Source organism: Carcharodon carcharias, chromosome 6 (assembly GCF_017639515.1).
Source record: "Carcharodon carcharias isolate sCarCar2 chromosome 6, sCarCar2.pri, whole genome shotgun sequence".
Classification (NCBI taxonomy): Eukaryota; Metazoa; Chordata; class Chondrichthyes; order Lamniformes; family Lamnidae; genus Carcharodon; species Carcharodon carcharias.
The window spans coordinates 146,924,425-146,937,806 of NC_054472.1; the positions used below are offsets into that span (position 1 = coordinate 146,924,425).

Here is a 13,382-nt window from a genome sequence, read left to right on the forward strand (position 1 = left end):
GAAGGCCTCCCTTTAGCCTGGGTATGGGTTCTGACATGTCTACTGGAGGCAGCTCCTCTGAGGAGGAAGGGAGGGCTAGAATAAGGAGGGGAGGCCAGGAGTGGACAATCAGCCTCCAGGGGAGCCACCTTTGGGAGGACAGGTGCAGGCACAAAGGGAGCAGGGGCAAGAGGTTGTCCAAGTGGAAGGGGCCACAGCCTTTCCTGCTGCCAGGGTATACAGGCAGCAAAGCAGCTACCTCAATTTGTCTGAGTTGCAGTGCCGAAGGAGGCTCCGACTGTCAAGGGAGACAGTCAACTACATCTGTCAGATGATTGGCCCTGAGGTCTCTCCTAACTGTGTGGGTGGACACCCCATGCCAGCAGCTCTGAAGGTCACAGTTGCCCTCAACTTCTATGCCTCTGGCTCCTTCCAGGGCTCGGTGGGTGATCTTTGCAGTGTCTCCCAATCAGCTGTCCACACTTGTGTCAAGCCGGTTACAGACGCTCTGTTCAGACGGGCATTGACCTTCATCCACTTCTGTTGGGACCAGGCAAGCCAGACATAGCGAGCCAGAGGCTTCACAGCCATTGCTGGCTTCCCCCGCGTCCAAGGTGCCAGCAGGTGAGCCCGGTGCCTTCGTCAACAGGAAGGGCTTCCACTCCATCAACGTGCAAATAATGTGTGATCACAGGATGCAGATTCTGCAACTCTGTGCAAGGTACCCAGGCAGCTCCCATGATGCCTACATCCTCAGACATTCCCAGGTGCCGGGGCTCTTCAGTGCTCCAGCTTGGCTTGACGGATGGCTGCTGGGTGACAAGGGCTATCCCCTCAGAAGGTAGCTCATGATGCCCCTCCGCTATCCAAGAACAGAAGCTGAGCAGCACTACAATAGGAGCCATGGCACCACAAGAGCTGTGGTGGAGAAAGCCATCGACCTTCTTAAGATGAGCTTCCGATGTCTGGACCACTCAGGGGGCGCACTCCAGCACCCCCCAGATCGTGTTTCGGTGATAGTAGTTGCATGCTGCGCTCTCCACAATCTTGCACTTGAAAGGGGGGACGCAGTGGACGATGAAGACATTGACGCAGTGGATGCGGCTGCACACGATGAGTCCAGCAGTGAACCGGAGGGTGAGGAGGCACAGGAGAATGATGAGGGGCTGAACACTGACCCGGGACTACACCAAGGAGGCAGGGAAACCTGGGATGCTTTAATCCAACGAACCTTCAGCTAGCTCCACACAAATGGATCAGGAGGACCAGCCTTGCTTGGCGCTTCCATAGTCGGCACTTAAGTATTACATCTGACAGGTCATCAGCTGCAACTAAGGGCTTTGGACGTAAACCTCAATGTCCACTCAAACACTCATGACATGTATGTAAAACATACAAATACAGAACAAAGGAGCAACCCTCAGCCATGGTAACACATCTGGTTTCATTTTCTCCATCGTAAGGTCACATACAATAAAAGCAAAATGTTTTTCAACCAAAAACAAATAATAAGTCCCTAATCTAGAGCCAACACAAAAGCACCAGTGAGAAACCCATGGTGTGCTTAAGGTGCCTTATGCTTATGTTTCCGGGTGTTACGTCTTGGTGTCGCCCCCTCACTTGAAGCGGCATCTGAGACAGCCTGCTGAATCTGCTGTCCTAGTGGCCTCTGACCTTGGCAGTCGTCCTCTTGCCCCGGCTGGGAGGGATCTGCCAGGTCCACAGCTGGCATCTCCCCAATTGTTGCAGCCTTACGCGATGAAGCGGTCACTGGGAGAGGGGCAGAGCAGCTGTTGCCCTCATCCGGAGTGCCCTGAGAGGAGCCCGCAGCTGTTCTGCCAATGTGAGGTCGTCCCAGACTACGCTGCTGGATGGCCAATGAACTGGGAAGCTTGAAGCCCACACCATCTCCCACATTGGCACTGACCAGCTGTGGCCACTGGCTGTGAGGGCTTGTAGGTCCGAGCGTAACCCCAGGAGAAACTGCTTGTTCTCCTGGAAGCCCCTCCTCACGAGAGTCGCCACTCTTTCCATGGAGGCTCATTGCATTACTGATGCTCCACGTGGACTCCTCCACCATGGACACCAAGTGAAGCATACTCTCATGCAACACTTCCAGGTGCTCCTGCACACCTGGCTGCATTTCCTGCAGCTGCTGCATCGCGGACGACTCCAGAGGCACATCATCACGCCCCGACTCAGCATGTGCCTGGTCCCCTGCAGTCCTCCGACTGCTAGCGCCATCGGCATTCTCTGTCTCTGCCAACTCCTCCAGTGATTGTGAAGTGCCCTCTCCACTGTGCCCCAGAACACTAGCCAACGTTCCAATGCCCACCGATGCGCTAGTATCTGCGCTGGTGCCTGCATCGCAGAAATGGTGTGACACAGATGACAGCTGAGGGCCCTCAGGTGTGAGAGAGGGCATCTGCAATTGTTCTTGGTCGATAGGCTCTAATGATGCTGAAAATAACAACAAGGACAATGGATCAGTTAGCGTCCACACAGAGACACACTTCGTCCCTTTCCGTAGACTCATTATGCGCTCAACCTTCCAGAACCTATGGAGACAAATGTTTTTGGGGTGGCAAATAATCAGGAGGAGTCCCAAACATTATGGGCGGATACAGATGAGCTGGTCAGATGGCCTAAGGAATGCCAAATGGAATGCTATGTGAATAAGTGTGAGGTGATGCACTTGGGCAGGAGAAACAAGGCACGGGAATAGACGAGGAATGGTAGGACCGTGGAAAGTAAGGATGATTAGGGGGAAGTTGCTGGGCATGTGGACAGGCCCATTAAGGTAGCGGGACAGGTACATAAGGCGTTTAAGAAGGTAAAAGCCATACTTGCCTTTATTAGCTGAGGAATAGAATATAGGAACAGGAATGTCATGTTGCAAGTGCAGAAAACGCTGCCTAGGCCACAGCTGTAGTTCTGCGTGCAGTTGTGATATGCACTTCACGGGAGGGATGTGATTGGAGTGGAGAGAGTGCAAAGGTCGCTGAGCAGGATGCATGCTGGGCTGGAGAGTTGAAGTTATGAGGAGACATAGCACAGACTGGGGATATTTCCTCTGCAGCACAGGAGATTGGGGGGGTCACATTATTGATCTCTAAAACATTATGAGGGGCATAGATATTTTCAACAGAAAGGAACTTTTCCTCTTTGCAGAGGGATGAGTAACCTGGTGGCATTGATTTAAGGTAAGGGGCATGAGGTTAACAGGTGAGGTGATGAGGATCTTTTGCACACAGTAATGTGGGACACACTGCCTGAAAGGGTGGTGGACGCAGAAACCCTCCTAACATGTAATAAGCATTTGAATGTGCAGTTGCGATGCCATGGGCATACAAGGCCATGAGGATAGTGGTTGGAAATGGGATATGGTGACTTTGGAAGGTGCTTGACACGTGCATCTTTGAAGGGCCGAGGGACCTTTGTCTATGACCCAGACCTCTGACTCTATCAGTCTGTGAATGAGCAATGTTGCAACAATAATGATTCAAACAATCATCAGTGCAATGGATGGTGGGAAGACAGAGCAGTTATCACTGTGGACCTCACATACCCGGCTGTTACACCCCAGCCTCACCAACACCAGTTGACCTGGGTGCTTGGCACCTCTCAAGCTCCAGGGCCTCCTGTTCGAATCGGTTCAAAATCATCAGCTGGGCCTGGCCGCCTCCAGTCCGCGAATGCTCACACGCTTTGTAAGCATTCTTCTCCTGAAAACAGAGAAGACCATTCATTGCGGCTAATCACACATGGATTCTGCACAAGCACACTGCACCCCAACCACAGCCGTCCATATCATCCAGTGCCTCCTCTCCCTGCTACTGCTAATCAGTCACACAAAGATAGTATGCCTGCTCCCAACTCCTCACCCCCTCTCCCCAACGGCCAACTTGGACACATTCTGCATCCATTGCTTTAGGAAACACATGGTCTTAGTTCCCTTGCAAGGAGGCGCAACTAGGCGCGGTGCCGAGGGCAGCAAATGGCTCTTGGCCACGAGACCTTGAGGCTCCCCTTCCACAATCTCACCAGTCTGCAGGTTGCCCCCAGACTAATCATGTGCGACTAAGAGCAACACATGGTGTGGGGGAGAATCCATCTCCTCATGAACCACTGAAGCTGATGTAAGCATGGGCACTATCTGTTTGCCCACCCAGCGTATGAGAAATACCTAACATGAGACAATGCAGTCACGACAGTAAGACTTGGGGGGTCCCTCAAAGGCTAAGGCTACCTTCTGGCTTAAATGCCCAATGCTAACATGGTACTCACCCTTCCAGAGTGCAACAAATCATTAAAGTGCTTGCAGCACTGGATCCAGGTGTGCTGCACCATGTAACGGAAGCTCACCACCTCCGCCACCTTCTCCCAGGCATGCTTTATCATGTGGGGGGGGGGCCTCCTCCTCCCATCCTGGGGAACCAGCATCTTCCGCCGTGCTGCTACCTCCTCGAGGAGGGCAACAGGGCAATCATCAGAAAAGTGAGGGGCACATTGACCCCCCGCTGGCTTGCCCTGCAGCCTGCCCTGCTCCTATGGCAGACCCTGCAGTCTGCCCTGCTCTTCTGCCCTTCCCTCCAGAGTGCCCTGCTGAGCAGACCTCCTGTAGTTGGATCTCCAGGTGGCCATTTTGAGCAGCCTACAGGAGGCTGCCAGGCCTTCTTTTAAACAGACTGCCCGGTCATCAATGGACCCTGTGGTCTGTGCACGCCCACCACAGCCTGCACGCTCCCGCTATCCCCATGTCGGAAATGCGCTGGGCGGGCCTTAATTGACCCGCCCACCAAAATGGCGGCGCGGCCCCAATCGCATCTGCCCCTGCTCCGCCTGCCTGCCAAACGGAAAATTTTGGCCATTAGGTACAGAGCAAAGCTCTCTCCACACTGTCACACCAAACATTCCAGGAGCAAGTGCAGCATGTGTCAGGTACAAAGCAAAGCTCACTCTATACGGTTCCACCTAACACTCCCAGGGTAGGTACAACAGGGATTGTATACAGAGCACATTTCCCTCTAAATTGTCCTATCAAATTCTCCCAGGTGAGATTTAGCATGGGTTAGATACCCTGCTGAGTGAGCATTCCAGTTAGTGGCAAGGTAACAGTGATATTCTGCTGTGAACTTTAGATTGAGACTGACCAAACTCATTTTGCATAGGGCTCTTACAATCCTTCTGAGTTGAATGGATTTGAACCCAGGTCCCAGTGGAGGAACAAAAGTACGCAGACACAATGTACCATCCAATTCCCCCAAAGTGTGATAATTTAAAGAGCTCCTGAGCTTTTGTTTTCTACTGAATGCCCCCAGCATAGAGGTCTGTGCACTAGAACCAAGCTTTGGTATGTTGAAAATTCACAGACTGATCCCAAAATTTTCTGTCCGTTTATTTTTAATGGATCAAAAATCAAGCTGGGCCACAAATCTGGCAGGCCCAGTTCAAGGAAATTTACCCCCACTCTTGGCAGGAAGGATTTAGCAAACTTCTTTGAGATTTTATAGGCTGGTGGTTGACAGGGTTTAATCAATTTGAAATGAGGCAATGACTTCACTCACTGTAACTGCATCAATATGTAATTAGTTTGTAAACACATGAAAACAGATCTTTCAATACTTTCACCTCAACATCCAACCAGTGTTTCGCATAACGAATTACTTGTGGAGCTGCTATGCAGACAAATATGATATTTTGTACGGGCAATGTCCCACAAATAGCAATGAGCCCATTGACCAGGTAGTGTGTGAGGGATGGAGGGATGGAGGTGGTTTGGTGAAGGGCCCAGGACACATTGGAGAACTGCCCTGCCCCTCCAGTGGTGCTACTGCTTCTTTACAGTCACCTAAACATGCTGGGGTCTGGACTTAGCATTTCATCAAAGCAATGGCATGGCTAAAAGGCAGGGGTTTATCACCCTCCCCTCCCTCCACCTATATAACTATGATAGGAAACATCATGTCACACTTTTGATTCTCTCTGCCCAAAACTCCAGCCAGTAAGTCTGGGTGATGAGCAGATCAAGGGTTCAATTTTTTAATGATTCAGTGAATGCACTCTCGGCTCTGAGTCAGAAGGTTATGGATTCATGCCTCTTTCCAGGGACTTGAGCACAAAGTGCAGGCTGACTTCAGTGCAGTACTGAGGGAGTACTGCACTGTTGGAGATACTATGACCAGGATTTTTCCCTCATTGTATAGGCTCGGTGGGGGCAGGCGGGAGCAGTTAGGCAGTTGACCACCACCCGCGATTGGGGCCAGACCACAATTTCATGCTGGCAGGGCAATTAAGGCACACGAGTGCACGCTGGACAAGTTCCCTGAGGCACAGAGCTGCCTCAGGGAGATGAAGATATGAAAAATTAAAAATAAAGCATTTTAAGATGTTAAAAAAAATGTCCCATCTGTCACATGAGCAGGGACATGTTAGAAATTAGTATGAATTTTTTTTTTTTTCAATGGCAATCGAAACCTCATCCTGCCCATGGATGAAGTTTCACAATAAATGCAAAGGCCACTTGGCAGTGAAAAATTTAACTCAATTACATTGTTAATGGGCTTAATAGGCCTTTTAATTGTCGGTGGGCACGCTGCCAACTCCCACTTGCACCCGCTGACCGAAACATTACGCAAGTGCGTGATGACATCATCGCGCATCATTTCGCACTTGTTCGGCTCGGGCGCGCACCTGCCCAACGAGCGAAGAATTCTTCCCTATGAGACATTAAAATCCCAGGATTTGAAGAAGAGCAGAGGAGTAGTCCCCGGTGTCCTGGCCAATGTTTATTCTGTAATCAACGTTACTGAAACAAATTCTTGAGGGTCATTATCTCATTGCTGTCCTTAGAGTCCCTGCTGTGACATAAATTGACTGCCATGTTTCCTTACAACAGTGACTATTGGCTGTAAAGCACTATCAGGCATTCTGAGATTTTGAAAGGCGCTATATGAATGCTAGTTCATTTATTTTCTCTCTTTAACTGATATAAAGGAAACACCATGGGCTTTCACGTTGGCTCAGTTCACAAGTGCGCTACTCAGTATGTAATTAATCCATGAAGGACTGACGTGTCATAGCTTCTATTCATTGGGCTGGGTTAATTAATCTCATTGGGTAGAATATTTGATCCTTTCATTTCCCTATTCCCCATCCACTTCTATCTGAATCCATCTGTTTTTTCAGCACACTTCCCAGCATTAATGACTGGGATTGGACAAAGGAACAGGAGAAAGAAATTCAGGCCTTAAAGCCTGTTCCACCATACAATTAGATCATGGCTGATCTTTACCTTATTTCCTTTCACCTAAATCTTTTAAAACCCTTAAAAAAGTCAATCTCCATGTGGATCATTTAAATTGAGTCAGCAGTGGCTGTCTTTTGGGGAGAATGTATCAGAATTCTATGACATTTTGTGTAAAGAAGTACTACTAGATTTCACGCCTGGCTCTAATTTTAAGATTATGCCACCTTGCTCTGGATTTTCCCCACTGGACAGGAGGGGAGTGTGTGGGGTTAATTTAAACAGCATGAATTCCTCCTTTAAATGAACATCCTTATACAGAAGGGTGTTTTTGATTTGTTTCCATCTTTATAAGTGGGGGCGTATTTCCCAACCCCCCAGTTTTTAGTGCGATCCAATTTTCTATTAATGACCCCAGAGCAAACTCAAGATAAAATGAACTCAAAGGGTTACTTTATTTGCACACACTCAAAACGTGTAAAAGAGGGTTCGCAATGTCACCACCACCCTCAGATGGTAGAGAGAGGGATAGAGTAAAGAATGTTTTATAGTTCAGAGACCACAGAGAGAAATAAATATTGTTTCACGTGTGTTCCAGAATCCAGAATCAAAGTCCAATGAGGTATTCCTTCACAGAAGTCAGTGGGTTGAAAACCGATGCTGTATAATTTTAGTTTTCTGATGGCGTTGACTTCACAAGATGATATTGGCACGCAGAGATGAATCAGTCTTGTAGGCAATGGTACAGAACTTCCAACAGAAGCAAAGTAAATGGGGGCGAGTTGTCCAGCCTGGCCAGAAATCCTCTGTGTTGCCTGCTAGTCAGATGTTAAAGCAGCAGACTATGCTATTCAGTTCAACAAGGCAATATTACTTGTTCCACAGGCCAGAGGCCTGGGTCACAAGACACCCACCTCTCCATCTGGTCATCAATAAAGCATATCTATTGACCTTCTGGAATTCGGCTAGGTCTCTAAGACTGATAAACATTCCAGCCACTATGAGTCGAAAGGAATGCTTGAGGGGCCTATTGTCTTAGCAGACCCCTGGCAAGCCCAGGTTATCAAATGCAAATGGCCTTTGTATAGCTTTCTTTGAAGTTGGGCTGTGCAGTCCCAGGTGATTGTTAGTGGTTCCTCAGAGATAATGAGGTATGAGTTTGCCCAAAACTGCAAAGTGGCTTCTTTTGTTCTGGGGTCACAGACAGACATAGACTTAGCCATTGTAAAGATTGTGTTCAGCCAAGGTCCAGTTTTCAAATTTAGAAATAGCAATGAGTATATATATATTATGAAAAGTACAGTGTGAGGTCATAGACCATTACACCACCAAGAAAATAATCCCTCTATACCTATTATCACTTTAAACACCTCAGATCAGATTACCTCCCAGTTGTCTAAACTCAAGGGAATACTTAACCCAAAAATACCAATATTGGGCAAGAGAGTTCCAAATTCCCACAAAGCTTTGTGTGAAGAATTGCTTTTTAATTGTCGCCTCTACTGTTCTCACAATCCCGGCCTTTTGGAATGGGGGTTGTTAAGAGAGACCTGGTCTGAGCTGATTCTCATCAGCAAACACTGACACATTAACTGAACACCCCTCCCCCACCCAGAATTTGTCGTCACTGTTAGCTTGTTCGAACCAGTGCGAGTGGAACAACACGTTGACAAGACTCAATGCCTTCAAGAGAAAAGGAGAGAAACTTGGGGAATTTCTTTTGTGAGGTAACGCTTATAATATAGAACTTAGTAACCAATGACTAACTGACACAAAAGGGCCCATTCTCTGCCCAGTTTCTTTAATGTTGATTTTTGATCCTGTAGCCAGGCAAAAACCCAGCCAGGCTGTGAACCTTGGGACACATTCTGCAATGATGCATTAACCAAGGCCCCTACAGAGACTAGGATCCTATTGAATTCAAGAATTGTCTGTGGCAGCAGCATCCGATCATGTCTGAGCATGACCACACAGAGGTAAAGTCTTTTTTTCGAGACAAACAGGAGAAGCAAAGCGGGTGCACTGTAGTGGAAGAGTCAGAATGCCACAGCACTCCTTTTGTGCAAAGGCGGCCTTGGGTGAACCCAGTGGCTAATTCAATCAAGAGGCCTGCGAATGTCTGAATGAACCCATTCTCTGAACACATTATAGCAGGAAAACAGTCAGGTCTTTGACTCTTTCTCTGTTTCTGCCCCTATCGGCTGCACTTCCTTTTAAATTTGTATTTTCACAGAGATGTGTGGCGATGAAGAAGATCATTTGGCCCATCCAATTTATCCCTCCATGGGCATCTATGATCCCCCTCCAAAATTATGTTCTTGAATAACTTCAGAATTCGTAACCCCACTCCGCTACCTGAAACTAGTTCTAGTTATTTTTTAGCTAGGGTTGATTTTGACTTTTAGGCGATCAACTGACCAGCATACGAGCATGATTGGCTGCCCGTTACGTTGGTGAAGAGCTCCTCATGAACTTGAGGCCCCAGCTTCCTTTAAATCGGGTAGACTAGCTGCAGGTCATCAAACAGTTGCCTCTGATATGGCTCACCAGATAGAAGCCTCAAACAGGGCTGAGGCTGTCACTGTCAGCAAGGTAATGTTGCAGGGAACATTATCATTGTGTAGGGTGGGGGTCTCAGGATAGCAGTTGCCCAGGTGATTTTGGTGGGCCCCTAAGGAGCAGTCTTAGGTGCCTGATTTCCATATTAAAGAGGATCTATCTGTTAAAACATGAAGTCTCTTTGAATATCTACAATAGAATCTCTTTCAAGCCGCCATATCACCAAAGTTTGTAGGATGCTAAGTCTACTGACAGGAGTGCTGGTTCTCTCAGTTGCCCAAACATCTAGCATGTGGATCAAATGAATGCTAACAGCATGGGGTTTGATCCACATTCTGGCTGGGGTAGACTTGGGACCTGCCTCATCGCCCTACCTATAGAAAAAATCACTGCACTTTGCCATGGACCACCAAGAACCTGCCTTCATGCAGAGAACTGAAGAATAAGAAGTCTATGACACCATTTTGAAGTCATTACAGACTGTTAACATGAAGTGAAGTCAGTGAAAGTTACCATCTTTTGTGTTTAAAGCCAACCTTTTACCAACATTTACCCATTTTGTTCCTTTGCCCCACATCCATGGTCTGACTTGAAGCAGTGGCTGGCATTAACCTTTTCTATTCCATGAGGTATCTTACAGAGCTCTCTCAGGCACCTTCTTACTTTTCTCCTTTCAAATAATTGTAATCACATTTAACCACTTCGTTCCAATATTACTTCAGCCCATTTACTGGGCAGAATTTTCTGACTTCCAGGCGGGTGGGCCCGTCCCAATCTCCGGCGGGCGGGGAGCCGATCCCCACTGGAGAAGCGGACCCGCCGCCATTTTACGTGGGCCCAGCTTGACATCCAGCGGGAAGTGCTATGCGCTTTCTGTGTGGGCGGTGAGGATTCCCCAAAAGCGAGAATGCGCTCTTTCACACATGTGCATGAAAGAGCTCACATCTCCCTGAGGCTAATTGCTGCCTCAGGGAGATCGCTGACAGTTCTAAAAACATTAAAAATAGAAAAAATAAATCCTTAACATGTCCCCCTCATGTGACAATGTCCCATGAGATGGGACATGTTCATAAATTACGCTAAACTTTATTAAACTGTTTAAAACCCTACATGAAACCTCATCCTGCCAGTGGATGAGTTTTCATGTTTTTTCTATTCCCCATCGGGGCTCCTGGCCTGCCCGCCAACCTTAAGGTCCTTTAATTGTTGTAATGATCCTGTCAATGGCCTCAATTGGCCATTGACAGGTCGGCAGGCCCGCTTTCCTGAAGATTTAAATGGGGCGGGATGATGTCGGGGGTTCCCCCCAACGTCATCCTGCATCATTTTACGTGTCAGCGAGCAGGCCCCGCCCCCTGCTCGCTGATGGCCCACTAATCTTCAATATTCGCATAGTTTCTGGCTCAACCACTAACCCTGAAGTTGAATTCCACATTCTCACAACTCTCTGAGTGAAGTAGTTTCTCTTGCTCCCTGTTCTATCTCCTTCACTGAATGTTGTATTTTGAATCCTACCTAGATATGAGTGTGGTGCCAGGAGACCAGATGATTGCAAATGTTACACTTTCTTCTTAAAAAGTGGAGAAAGATAAACCCAGCAATTATAGGGTCAGTCATCTGAACATAGGTGATGGAAAAACTTTTACACACAATGGGGGGACTTTCCCTTTATTGGGCGGGGCAGATGGACCTGGGATAAAAGCAAAAAACTGTGGATGCTGGAAATCCAAAACAAAAACAAAAATAAAAATACCTGGAAAAACTCAGCAAGTCTGACAGCATCTGCGGAGAGGAACACAGTTAATGTTTCAAGTCCATATGACTCTTCAACAGAACTAAGGAAAAATAGAAGAGAGGTGAAATATAAGCTGGTTTAAGGGGCATGGGACAGGTAGAGCTGGATAGAGGGCCAGTGATAGGTGGAGATTTGGACCTGGGAGCAGCTAGGAAACAGTTTGCTGTTCGGACCCTGATCGCAATTTCACGCTGGCTGGCCAATTAACAGCCAGCCAGTGTGAAACACACATTAGGAGATTCAGGGGCATGCTGCCAAGTCTTGCGCATGCCTGCCGACCGAAATATCGCATGAGTGTGCGATGACGTTACACACTAATTTACTCCTGATTGGGTGGGGCGCATGCCCACCCGCAGGATGAAAAGTTTACTTATTAAACCCGTAACTTTAATACGGGTTAAGGTTAATTTGGAAAACAATGGGCTAATAAATGAAAGTTGGCAAGGACATTTTAAAACCAAGCTGTGATGCCAAAGGAGAAACACCCACCTGCCACACAGGTAACGTCCCATGGCGCTGCCTGTCTCTGCCAAATCAGAGTTGTTTTTGAAGCAGCGCTCCACAAACAAATTTTTAGCCCCACACGTTTTAATAAGATCACTTCTCGTTCTTCTGAACACCAAGCAATATAGGCCTAGTCTATTCAATCTCTCCTCATAGATCGTGCCAGGAGCTGGTCTAGTGAATCTTCATTGCATTCCTTCCTTAGATAAGGAGACCACAGTACTCCAGGTGTGGCCTCACCAATGCACTGTACAATTGTAGTAAGATTTCTTCACTCTTTTTCTCTAATTCCTTTGCAACAAAGCCAATATACCATCTGCCTCCTAATTGCTTGCTGTGCCTACCTGTTAACTTTCTGTGATTCATGTACAAAGACATTCAGGTTACTCTAATTGCATACATTTCCCTGTCTCTCTGCCATTCAAAAAATGTTCTGCTTTTTTTATTTTTCTCACCAAAGTGGATAACTTCATGCTTTGCTGCACTTTATTCCATCCGCCATGTTCTTGCCCACATACCTGTCTATATCTCTCTGCAGCCTCTTTGTGTCCTCCTTAGCACTTACCTTCCCACCTATGCCACCAGGAGCTCAAAATTTACTCTAACTTGCCTTCCAAAAAGTATAATCAGGGATTTTCTTTCTAGCCATTCACCGTTCATTCCTTTATCCTTCCAGGAATAACATTCCTCTACAAGTCAACGTCAGCAACCTGGTCCATTGCAACATGCGTGGCAAAAAACGCACAGTGGTAGTGGAAGAGAGAATTGAACAAACACAGCCTGACTTCAAGAAAAATCACACAGGCTTCACGCTGTACTGGCCAGGAATGTAGCACTTGTGGAACAAGGGATTTCAATAGGAGGACACTGAGTTGTTTTTGTAATGTATTTTTTAATAAAAGATTCCTGTTCTCGCCTCTCTGGTCTAATTTCTGTCCAGGTGAAATTAGTTTGAAGGACATACAAGGTGATTGTGTGAATGAATGATAGAATAGTATCATAGAATGGTTATAGCACAGAAGGAGGCCATTTGGCCTATCAAGTCTGTGCCAGCTCTCTGCAAGAGCAATTTAGCTAGTCCCAGTCCTTCCATTCCTTCCCTATACTCCTGGAATATTTTTCTCTTCAGGTGCTAATCCAATTCCCTTCTGAAAACCATGATTAAATCTGTTTCCATCACACTCCCAGATAATGCATTACAGATCCTAATGCTGCGTAAAAACGTTTTTCTTCATGTCTCCATTGGTTCTTTCGCCAATCACGTTAAATCTGTATCCTCTGGTTCTTGATTCTTTCACC

At 47.2% G+C, this 13,382-nt stretch overlaps 1 protein-coding gene across 1 annotated transcript in view; it reads left to right on the top strand.

Moving 5' to 3' along the window:
- The window catches only part of LOC121279363 (unconventional myosin-Id-like), a 165,208-nt gene extending 152,209 nt beyond the window's left edge, over nucleotides 1-12,999 (top strand). Inside the window, exon 22 of the mRNA XM_041190548.1 lies at nucleotides 12,760-12,999. Within this exon, the coding sequence (XP_041046482.1) occupies nucleotides 12,760-12,916 (157 nt within the window). The 3' untranslated portion in view covers nucleotides 12,917-12,999. The remainder of the gene's footprint in view (nucleotides 1-12,759) is intronic.
- The last annotated feature ends 383 nt before the right edge of the window (nucleotides 13,000-13,382 follow it).